Genomic DNA, 12,748 nt, shown 5'->3' on the forward strand with positions numbered 1-12,748 from the left:
AATAACAGTATCTCTTAGAATTTAATGAATTATGATTTAACATCATAGGATAGTTTACAGTTAAAATGGAGTTGTGGGTGTACCCTTTATGTATGAGTAGTTGAAGTGCATGGTTGCGGTCACTTCAGACAGTTAATGCTTTATTTATTCATTTATTTTTATTTTTATTTTTACTTTGTGTGTGTATTATACTAGTTTCTTTAAAGAGGAAGCAGGATGTCTCCTGTGGCTATGCTACATTTTTACCTTCATTAAAAAGCTCCGGACTAATTGTGATTGTTAACTACAACATGACTTGTGACTTGTTATGAGTGAGAACGGAGGCTCTCTGTCTTCACCTGGCATCTCATGGCTGAAAACCAACCTTGCAACATCAGTGTAGTTACCCGGTCGCCGCCCCGGTGTCCCAGCTCTCGTCTCTGCACACCGTGACACAAACGCGCTCCCTAACCCGTAATCTTTTGTGCATGACGGTTAAGGCTACACAAACACACACGCTGTAACATCGTATATGTTATGTGACGTTTTCCACCGCTCCATTTTTTTGATTTTTCGCCGGCTTCGTTGTAAACAAATGCACATGGGCAAGAGGAGCGTAACCAAAACAGCGGAAAAGCGAGCAGACTTGCATAGTTCCCCTTTAAGGTACTGAAGTATAGAATGAAATCTGAGTGTAGGGAAATGGTGATGTCTGTGGTTTGTTTATTATTAGGGAGCTGTCGTTTCTTGTTGTGTCATGTATAAATGTATGTTTCTTATGTGTAAGTGTGAATGTTTATGTGTATGTCGGACCCCAGGAAGAATAGCTGATGCTGCTGCGGGTGCTAATGGGGATCCTAATAAAGAAAAGAAAAAGAAAAAAGACTTATATTCTGTTGGTTCTTCCTCGAGGCGGTGCTGCGATGGACGGGAGGTTCTGGCTTGGAACCTCAGGCCTGTGTGGGTTCTCCACAGGTTCTCCTGCTGCCTCCCACAATCTAAATACATTCACATTAGGTCAATTGACTAACAGCTGTAAATTGTGAGTTGGTGAGCGTTACTGCAGTTTGTCTCTAAATTGTTGGCCCTTTGATAGTGCTGACCTGTCCAGGGTTTGCCCCACTCTCACCCTATGTCTGGTGGGATTGGCTCCAGCCCCCTCTGACCCTGCATAGATAATTGGCATACCTAATGGATGGATGATTCTGTCTCACTATGATGTGCCTATGAATGAGAAATTATTCGCAACAATTGTCAAGTCGTGACGCCGTTCAAAGGCCTTTGCTTTGCTTAGAGGTTTATTGACTGAGCGTGTTTGTTCAAGGCCAAACAGCCTCAGATAAATAACTGATGACTGATAACAGCAAAACATTTCAGGTTGGAAATCGTTTAATGTGCAAAGCAATTATTATGATATGCAATGATGCGGATTTCATACTCGTTTATTTTCTGTTTTAAGTACGAGGAAATCTGAAGTTGAGAAAGTGCAATAAATTCACAGTAATAACAGCTATGTGGTGCGTGTCACACATCTCAACAGAGATTAGAGGAACAGTTGCTCTGTAAAACAGATGGATAAATTGTGCAGGGTCAATGAAAAATAGATGCTCTTCCCTCCTTAAGTAACGCTTTCTGAAGTGCTGTTTACAAAGATACTGAGGCCACACGTGGGAGAGCGCTATGTAATTGCATACTGTAATGGATGAATCATGGCATTATTCCAAAAAACAATCCAGACTTGGTCAACCTTCAGCTTTTTAAAAGATTTCATGTGCTGTAAATCTCTCGTTGTTGATGCTTTCTTCTTGTTGATCCACAGCAGCAGTCAACACACAAACACATGTTTATTCAGGTAGAGTGTTTTTAATAACAAAATGCTTCCATCCCTTGCTTTTCTTTCAGGATATTTGACAGTTACCATAGAGCCACTGCCTCCTGTCGTCGTGGGAGAGACCGTTACTCTCAAGTGTAACTTCAAGACTGACGGAAGGCTCAGAGAGATCGTTTGGTACAGGGTGAGTAAACCTGTCTGCACTTTCAATGGCATTAGGTCTCCGATGCTCTTCCACACCATCCATTTCTCTCATCTCCAGTCGTTCAGCGTCGGAAGGAGGTCAATGCCACTAGTCATGTCACAGGTTTATGGCTGTGTTAGCGGAATAGCCGTGCGCTGTCAAACCGCAATTGTTAGGAAAGCAGCTAATATTTGGGGCAGCTGTATGGGAGGCGTTTGTAGCTGCTGCTTGGGAATTATATTTCTCAATCTGCTGGTCATCACCATCATTTCTTAATAGTTCACAGCTGGCGACTCAACACTTATCAGTTATTAAAATCCCAGTTGGTGTACTACACTGCCTAAGTGCTGCCAATAATTAAATTGCCGTTGAAGGAGATGAAAAAGGCAGACAAACAAAAGCAAAGGCTTTTTACTGTATTTCTAAGAAGGAGACTTTATATGGTCCATAAATGTTTTAAAGTTCTGTGTGAAAGTAAAGATCGGTAAAACAAATCTGCAGAATACAGTTCAGAGGAGAAATTTATGCCACTTCAAGAGAGGCTCTGATAAGCACTTGAATTGGAAAGCACTAGCAGCTGCCACTATCACATCCTTGCCTGACCATTTGTTTTTGCCAAAAACTCTCCAATAATTCTTAGGAGCTGTTCAGATTTGCTTTGGTAAAGCAGCTGACTCTTCACCAAATTGTTACCGAAGTCACTGAGAGGTGATTGCATTTGTATAATGTGGTACAGGCGTGGAGAGCACTGAGACTGAAATGGGATCCATCGCGCCTATGGGTCCTCCATAAAATGCATTCTTGTTCTCCGCTGTGTTGTTGATGTGATGCATTTGACAGGCCGTAATCTCATGAGTAATGGGTTTTCCAAGACAAACAAGTGAGCACCAGTAGGACAAAAGCTAGTGCAAGGGTGGCTTTGTCGATGGCAATAAGGCAAAATGTGCAGTTTGGAGTTCTTCCACAGTGGACGACGTGGCTTTAATGAGCACTGCAGCAACTGCACTCTGTCCTGAGGAGTGTAAATAACTGTTCAGCCCCATGAAAACACCCATATCATGGATATTTTTGACTGATGGAAAGTCAGACAATTGTAAACAAAAGTCAAATGGCCACAAATTCTGTTTGGTTATTGGCCTTACAGGTTAGGCGAGTAGACAACAACATCCTTGCAATTACATCATGGAGCATCGTCGGCTGATTTTCATGTTGGTGCCGGTCTAGACTGTATATCAGCAGACTCTAAAGTGCCGCGCATATGAATGGCTAAACTGCGGCCATTAAATAATGTATTAACACATACATTTAGCTTAAGACGCTCTGCAATCAGATGTAGAGATGTTGTAATGAGAGCTTACCACAACTTTTTTTTTTTCATTAGCCTACAAGCGAAGTGAAGTGAAGTCAGTGGACAATAATAAGTTCATAATCACAAACATGTAAAACTCACAACGTTGACTCGTCATATCAGCAGCTCTTGTTTACAGATTCCATGCATCTCCCTGAGTGAATGAATGAAATGATGCGTTTCCTGTGATTAGTGCGGATGGGGTTCACAACAGCCCTAGAGTTCACACAGCGGACCGAGACCACCTCTATGAGGCTGACCAGAGAGCTGTTGTTTGGTTCACACAAACCCAAATGAACCGCACCGAGGGGTGTACATGCTCCAGGGTTCGGTTCAGCCGGACTAAACAAGGCTGGTGTGAAGACGACCTAAAATAACTCAGCCAACACTGCAACGCTCTCTCCTCCATCAGCATAGAAGTGCTAAATATTCTCTTAAGAGGGATGATGGCAAGAGAGAGCAATTTCAAAAGTACTGCTAGAGACACATTCACAGCTACATTTTATTATAATGTACTGTATTCAGATACAAAAAAAAAGGATCTGTTCCTGCCCTGTTGTGCAGGCGTGTGTTAGATCGCACACAATGTACCCCATAAACTGGTTCCTCAGGGTGTAAATTGGCCTTTGTACAATCTCTTCACGCTTTGGCTCCCCCTCATCTATAACTAAACTAACTCTCAAAATACGCCGTTCTTGCTCTGGGATGTCTGCGTCTTGCTTAACGATTACTTAAACACCATTTGATAATTGTGAATATTCGGTTGAACACAGCACTATGGCGGCATTCACCTTGGTTTCACCCTCCACCCTGTGCTGGCCTCTGTTCATTAATGAGTAGAGCGGCGGTTTATCGCTCAGACAGGAACTGTGTCTTTTTAGAGCAGCTTCTGCTTTCTCACTTTCATTATTGTGAAATAAAAACTGTGTCTCAGACTAAATTTAGAAAATGCTGACCTTTCCAGGTGGGGCAGAAAGAGATTTATGGCTCTTTAGACACTCTAGGCTCATATATCACTTTCAATGCTGTGACCATTTCATTTAATCAGGCAGGGATTGAGGAGCATTGTTTTGTTAATATTCTGTCAGGTTTTTGTTGGTGTCTATTGATAGCTGTCGTTTGAATAACCACCCTGAGAACAGAGCTGCCCATAGGAAGTGTTCTCACGAGGAACGCAAAGAGGTTGGAGCAGAAATCAGCCCCATCTCTCTGGTGGCTGCTGCTCAGCACACCCGTTGATAAATTATAAATCAATTACTGACACTTGGCTGCCAAAGTTTCTTTAATCTCTGCCTTTTATTTGACTAAATACTGTTGACTTCTCATTTTACCTCCTGTTCAAATGGAACTGGGGTTGATACTCACCTGGGGAATCCTCGTATCTAATCGAAACTTGGCCAATCAGACGGAGGGCTGAATGGACTGAATATTTCAGCGAGTGCTCATTTGTGGTGTTAGATCCTGCCGTATTCTGTTTGAGGATTTTTTAATGCCTAACAAACTCAGACCGCTGTCAGAATTAGCACGTCTTAGGATGTATTAAATATAAATCTGATTATTTTAGAGAACCTTTCAAGCCACACTAACTCAAATTCTCCACTGCATTATATTCAAAACCAGAGATAAAACTAATGGATTTGATACGAGTTCCCTTATGGTTTTCGTTATATTATAGACTTATGTATGTTCTTTTATCCAACCCTCAGAATTATGAATAAGTTATTTTTTCAGTGACTATACAAGTATGATGGTCACAGAAATGGGTTGAAGGGTGTGTGTGGTTGGGAGGTGGTGGCAGGTTCAGACTGTACCTTCTTCAGTCATTCAATCATTGAACTAACCTCATACTAAAAAACAACAGTAGTGAGTTTAAGGAGACAGACCTGCCATTATTCAGCCTGCATTAGCTGTAATCTTTTTTCTTGAATTGTTAATCGCTGCTTAATAAAATAAACTCTTGTGTTTTGTTGAAATTAGCTTCATTAGATCTCATTATTCCCCACTGCTGTATGTAAAACAATATTTGTGAATATAGTTATTTGCATTTCCTTAGTTATGTTTCTATTTTTATGGCCATAAAACCAAATGTTGAGAAACACATGCACCCTATACATTTGCATGAGTAGGAAAATGAGAGAAAAATATTAATTAATTAGGCCCTAAGGACTTTGCATTTTGTTTAGAAACTGTATTAACAAAAAGGCAGTGACGGAATCACACGTTAACCTACCCAGTGATGCCCACACAGAGAGGTGTAACACCCTGGACCCACTGCACGCAGAAGCTGAGCACGCACACTGCGCGCGCCTTCTCAGGCACTTGGGTGGTCGCACTGGGAGCGTACTTCTCCTCTTCTCTCCGTGCCCGTCAGACACATAGGGCCCTAGTTTCTTGGCGCAGCGCAGGTTGCGCAAGGTAACGCAGCTGGTCTAATGCAAGTTTCGACCAGCGCAGCCTAGTGCAAAGTCAGATTGGAAGATTGGTAGATCGCGCTGCGCTGAGATAGGCGTGGCCGCGCAGCAGGGGGAGGCGTCACAGATTCAGCTTGGTGCAGTGGAAGTTTTGTGCGAAAATGTCCCGCCGAGGTTGCGCTGAAAGCTCGCCACCTCCAACCAGGTCTACTCTCAGCGCAGGGCGGAGCGCAGCAGGTGCAGTGGAAGTTTGGCTGACTGACCTGCAGTGCACACACATCACCAAGACCTCACAGGCAGATCTCCACAGTTCCAGACACATTTCAATGCAATAAATATCCACAATAACCACTATTTAATGCAACTAATGGAATCAACACGTGAATTTATATCTATATAGATTGTCCCGTCACATCTAACGTCAGATCAAAGCAGAGATCAAAGGCTGTGGCACGCGTAATGGAAACTCCACCTGAATTAACACAGCAGGGACGAACTGGCACTGAAAAGCAGCTGTGGATGTCCCAAGCAGGACTGAGGGTGGATGACTGCATGTCGCTGCCGTGTTGAGATACCACTCTGCCGTTGTGATGATCGCTTTATTTATTTATTTACTTATTAATTCATTAGCGCGAGCGACCGCATCAGGCAGCCGTAATGAAAAACAAAACACAAATCTTCATCTCTCTTAGTCCACCACAACAGCCTCGGTATCAGATAGTCAGTATATAGCCTACTACAGTATACTCAGCATCTCTATCACAGAGAAAAAAGAGAAAAAAAGAGACGGACAGAGAGAGAGAGAGAGAGAGAGGGAGAGAGAGAGAGTGAGAGCGCGTCCTTTACGCTGATTTCATCCCGCATGTTTGTTTATGTTGTGATTAGTGTACACCTCTCATCTGTCTTACACAGGGAATAATACATTGAAATGAATAAATGTGAGTTTCTTCATTAGTTTATTAGTTGTTGTTTCTTACACTGAGCACCGGTTCTCAGTGTATCAGATCAATCCTGGTTAAGTATATTAGTAAACTCATTATTCGGCCACTCTGAGCTCGGACCTCCGGACCAAAACAGCTGTTTCCTCCTGGGAGAGGTTCGGCCTCTGGCGTCGCTGTCTCCTCCGTCCATGTCAAAGTATAAAATGACAAACTTGCAGTGCGCATCGCCCGCGGCGCAGTTAAAGGTGAGGAGAGGAGCTCCTTTGATTGGTGAAGATCCGAATCGGCTGTGTTAATCCCACTTCTCCTCCTCCTGTCTCCCTCCCGCCCTCTCTCCTCCCTCTTTGCCGTTTGCGCTGGTGGGAGGGACAAGGGGAGGGATTGCGCTGGTCTAAGTCTGACTGCGTGGCCCACCAATCTTGCGAAATGGACCTGGGCCACACCCCGTTGACGTGGCGAAGCTGCGCTGAGGTTAGACTTCACCTGGTCTAAGAAACTAGGGCCCATAGACTGTAAAAAGAATGGACGTAGCATCCATGACGTCACCCATTGGTTTTGGGGAGTTGTTTTTTGTGACTCAAAAATGGCGGCCTGAACAGCGCCATGTTGGATTGGCTGGCCGAGAACCCGCCCACTGGCCTCGAAGCAGCTGTCCACGGACCTGCTCGGACCTGTCACTCAACGTTTCCGCGCCCTAATTGGCCAGAATTTTAACCTAATAATAGTAAAACGGAAGAGTAAAAAAAAATTCACCCCCCTCAGAGATACACTGATACTGATACACCATTTTTTTTTCATGTCTTGCCTTACTCCCAAGTCGATGACAAGCAGATAGACACCATCCTTTCGACTGTGCGTGCAGTAACAAGGGCCTGTAGGGTATCGCCTGTAATAGCTTAGCTCAAAAGCTGGAAGTGTATAGGTAGTGTTAGTCTACCTCCTAGCTGAAATCAGCAGTCAGAAGCTGATTTCATTTTAGCTCTAAACTCTGTAAATATATCACTTTATCAACATTTTTAGGCGAGAAAGTAGCCGTTTAGATCAGCAGTGTGTCGTCAATTTGTCTAAATACCAGCTGTTTACAATTTTGTTCGGACGAATTTGGCGCTACTCAAGCTAGCCGTTGTGACCAACACACTTCCGGTTACTTTCACAAAATAAAACACCCGTTGCCCTTTACATACAGAAGTGCTTTTACTTTGAAATAGGAAGCTAACCTACCCTCAATGTAGCTAGCTTGAACCAAAATAAACCGTCTTTGCTTGAACCCTCCGTTTTGACCGATCTCGTCCCGTTACCGGCATTTGACCACTCAAGATGCCTTACCGGAGAGTTTTGTCAGCTCTGAGACGAAGATCGGTCCGTTTAGAGTTGCTGAAGAGTGTCTCTGATGACTTTGGGTGGAGGCAGTGCGGCAGGCTACCATTACCGATACACTTCCAGCGTTTGAGGTAATTACGAGCGATACGGGCTCTCCCTTGTTACTGCATGCATAGTCGAAAGGATGGTGTCTATCTGCTTGTCATGGACTCAGGAGTGAGGCAAGACACATAATAAAAGAAAATGTTAGCGTATCCCTTTAAGTTTCCATTAGAAAAAGATATATTGACTGATTTGAGCTTTGCAGAGTGTAATTTCTGTGTTTTGCAAGCAATTCACATTTACAAGAATACAGAATAAAAATAGATGCATTATGAAGGTAATAAAACACGTTAAGTTTTTCCATCTCTCAGACTTCAAACAGGTCATTAGGTTTAATAGCATCCCAGACAGCAACTGGGAAATGTGGTTGATGTGATGATACGGGTCATTGTGACCAGCACAATGAGTCATTCATCAATCATAATGTAACAAAAGTCTTCATCCTGACTGCATCGTGGCTGAAGTGGTTGTTTTTTGGACGCATGAATCCTTCATAATGCCTCTCTCTTTAGTTTACTCAAGATGACAGCAGATGAGTGGACGCACAGAGAGCTCGAGTGAATGCAAGAGAGTGAGAGCAGTCCACAGTAATGGATGCTGTATAGCCCTGCAGTTAATGCCTCAAGAGTAAATAAATGAAAGGCTCACAAGTGTCTATGATGTTGCATGACAGGCCACATGAATGTTTTTCAGTGAGTGCTGAATACTGGCAGGCCATGGATTAAGCCCTATGGATATGTAATACCATCAAGCTGTCTTCTGTGCCCTAACAGGACGCCACCAAATAGTAATGATGGATCATTTGATGGGGCAGTGCTACAGTAATGTGCTGTCTGTTTGGGGGAAGAATGTCAGCACAGCAGTGCTCAGAGGCTGCCTCCCTCAAACTCACGCACACAAGCTTGTGTCACGCTGTGCTCGTTTTAATTTGTGTCGTTCTAATGAATATGTACATACAGGACGACGTCTCCCAGCGGGACGCCCAGGTAGGCTCTGCACTACACTTAATTTTAATCACTGGATCAACCATCTCTGCTCTCCCGTTCTCCCCCTCACCACCAGCAGCCCCTCCCCTACTCCGCCCATTACTGAATTCCTCCATCCTCCTCCTGACATAACTCTTCTGGGATCCTCTCCCTCTCACCAACACAAGTGTCTTTGCTATAAGACACTTCCCTAATTTACCACTACCAGGCCTGTCTGCTAGCTGAGCCGCTTCGCCTCATACCCTTCCCATCATTCAGCTGTGTCCACCTCGGTCCATTTCATTATTATGACTCCCAATTCACCTGTATTTATAATCCTGCTCTCTGCTGAATTGAATACTGCTCTCCCCCACTCCATGTGCAGTCGGAGCGTATCCAAGGTAACATGCAATATCAACAGCTGAAGGGAAAGATGTTAAAGAAACTGTGTGTAAGACTGTGGCCAAAACTGTTGCTGCAGTCGAATACAAAACACTGCAGCGCGTTGTTTCCCCTTCCCTCGCCCCCAGACTCAAGGTTGCCAGATAGCTACACGCTAACCTCTGCCCTGCTTCAGCTTTGTGGCTATGGTACCAGTGGCGTAGATGACGTAGGGTTGGTGGGTTTTGTAAACCCATGGGCCCTCTTGTGGTGAAATCCTGCGGCCCCCCCACACACTGCCGAGGATTTTAATTTTTTTGGTTTAAATCAGGGGCGGGCTGGTCATAGGGAGGTTCGGGACGCGGTTGACCGCGGCTGCCTTCCGTCGCAGCGGCAGGTAGCACAGAGTGTAATGTCAGACTGGGTCACTGCATTATGTTGCATATTAAGGGGGGATACGAGCGGCCCCTCCCAGTTTGAGCTGATCCATGCGTCTATTACATCAAATTAAACAACAGAAGCTGGTCTACAACGTGTAAAAACCATGTTTTTATGACCCAAACACAGAGCAAACACTACTCAAATAAACAACTAAACATCAAACTTCATGAAGCACCTCTGTGTGGACCCAGTCGCCACAAAAACACAGCTACTGCTCATATGAAAGGGCTACAAAGATTGGAACTTTACATAGCACCTGCGGGGCTACACAGCAGCAGGCAGAGAGAGAAGACAAAAACCAGCAAAGTCCAGCACACACAGACACTGCTTGACCAAAACATGGTTGTAATTTCCTCTTACCTTTGCTGTTTTGCCGTGAAAAGTTTGTTTTATGGGTAAATCCCATAGACTGTAAGGTAAATCCACAATATTTCCAGTTTGAACAGAACTTTGACGGTGTTAACATCTAAATCGGTCCGGACGGGATTTAGGAGCGCCGAACCTTTTTTTTTTTTTTCAACTTTATTTAAAGTTGTAGCAACAACATTTCAGTCTTTCCAGCTCACATTCGTTACAACAGTAACAGCATACTTTATCAGAATCAACCACTGCAGAGATAATGTTCATACATTGTACAATCATTTGATAGAGGTTTTGAGCTTTAGCAGCAACATTCTGAAGGACACTCATCTAAAATATGATGTAATTTTTTTTTTTTTTTTTTTTTTGGGGGGGGCGAATGTTATTATTTATTTATTTATTTTTCCCGTGTGCCATCTTCATTTACTCCTCACCAGTAGGCAAACATATACTGAAATTTACACATCTCAGCAATTTCAGATGTTTTTCTAATCACTGTCATGGTTCATTCTTGATGCACTTTTTTGGCTTTTTTTCTGTCCTCTATTTGTGTGTGCAATGTGGCCCGCTGCGCACGCGGGCCCCTTGGACCTCAAAACCCATGTGGAATACAGCCCAGCTACGCCACTGTATGGTACCCATAGACTCACTCATCCAGTCTCTACAGTCTCAGAGTAAAGATGATTGTACCTCTATGTAGGCTTAGTGCATGTTCTTCACGCCGTATATGAGCCAACATATGAGATGTGTTACCACAGAATAAACAAGCAGCTCAGTGTTTTCAAGGTCAGACTTTTCTCCTCCACTTTCTGACCATCGGATCATAACACATGACGACCGGAGACAGGCGACCTGACCGCGCCAGACTCGTCTCATGAATCACTCCACACATTCACCATCACTTTATTTACCATCGGCTCCACTTCGCCACATTTCCTCCCTCTTTTCCAATTTTTACTTTGTGGTTCTGCAGTTCAAAAAGACTATTATGCTCACGTCAGGAGTCGGTGTATCAGACAGCAGAGTAACAGGCCGCTTACTTCTGCCGTGTGATATCAAGGAAATAAGACCATAGCCTGATAATCGGAATCAATAAAAAGTTTTATCGCAATCTCAATTGGAGATTGTTTTCTCTCCCAACCGTAGCTGCAGCTCAGTGTTAGCCTGCTGCCTAACTGGCAACCCAGAGGTCGAAATGCCACTGACGCTGTGATTGAGAGAGAGCAGTGGGTGCAGCAACAGGCCAAAACACAAAATCAAAACATAAACATGGCTGCAAATGAAATAAAAAAAAAATATTATGCCTGTACTATTGTTGTCAGTTAAATCAGTATTTCAAATTAACATGATTCCTTAGTCTCTCGTGACATAGTGACTGATTTTATGATTAATTGTTGTACATTTCGTACACAGCTCCTTTAATTATGTTCTAGGGCTATTTTTCTTTTCCTGCTACCAAATTGCAAAATAATCTGTATGGGTTATTGTGATAATTAGATCATACTGGAGTGTATTTTTCCATTTTCATCCCCAGACATCCGTGGTAGAAGAAGTTCTGTCTGTCTTTGGTTTAGAGCAGTAGAGCAGCGGGTAGAGAACTAGTGGATGTCATACAGTAATACAAATGTTCTAGTCAGGACTGGGCTGAGAGCTGCTCTCTGAATTACTCATATATTCTCCACTTCACTTCACTGATGTGCTTTTGGTTGTTTTATAGCAGACTAGGTATCCAGTTAGTATGTGGACAGATTTGGTTTTCAATGACAATAATTTGGAGCAACAAATCACAGAGAGACTGTAGAGATGCATTTTAAACATGTCGTTTTGTTTTATTGTCAGTTGGTAGTCAACAGATTGATTGTAAACATTGTGGAGCAAAAATGACAAACAAAGTGGTTTCAAGTATAATTAGCTTCAGAAATACTGTAACGCAGCTCCCTGCCTGCCTCTGAATAGCTCACTAACTGCTCCCAGAAAATCATCATTGTGATTCATGTGTTGCACAGTGGCTGAATATGTAGTACTTGTTAATACACTTTTGGTGGAATAAGAAATAATGGTTAACTTGTCATTTAAGGGCTTTTCTATCAAATATGTGGACTTCTGCTCCCCTCCCACGTGGGTGGTGTTGGTGGAGCAGCAACAAATCAATAGTTTGTAATGTTGAGAAAGGACAATGACCAAAGACAGTCGTAAATCTTAATCATCGGGTGAATACCACAGGAAGCTTGTCAAGTTTTAATGAAGCCATCTGCCACCATGGATTCTGTTCTCAACATCACAAGTCAGACTTAGCTGTACAACATAATCGAGACGTGTTGCACAACACCAGTATTTTCCCTATATTCTATATATATATATATATATATATATATATTTCCCCTGCAGCAGTACTCTTGTGTCATGTCCATGAGGATGTGGTGCTGGCTTCATGCAAGTCAGAATACAGTAGCTTCAAAATAAATGACCTTGGAATCATTTTACA

At 43.2% G+C, this 12,748-nt stretch overlaps 1 protein-coding gene across 2 annotated transcripts in view; it reads left to right on the top strand.

Moving 5' to 3' along the window:
- The window catches only part of igsf21a (immunoglobin superfamily, member 21a), a 213,662-nt gene that overhangs the window by 63,117 nt on the left and 137,797 nt on the right, over nucleotides 1-12,748 (top strand). For both annotated transcript variants that reach the window (XM_085777790.1, XM_085777789.1), the window contains exon 2: nucleotides 1,882-1,994. In XM_085777790.1, coding sequence (XP_085633916.1) covers nucleotides 1,882-1,994 — 113 coding nt within the window. The remainder of the gene's footprint in view (nucleotides 1-1,881; nucleotides 1,995-12,748) is intronic.

The sequence above is a fragment of the Trachurus japonicus genome, chromosome 5, assembly GCF_045865225.1.
Source record: "Trachurus japonicus isolate A0001 chromosome 5, Traja_1.0".
In the NCBI taxonomy this organism is placed as follows: Eukaryota; Metazoa; Chordata; class Actinopteri; order Carangiformes; family Carangidae; genus Trachurus; species Trachurus japonicus.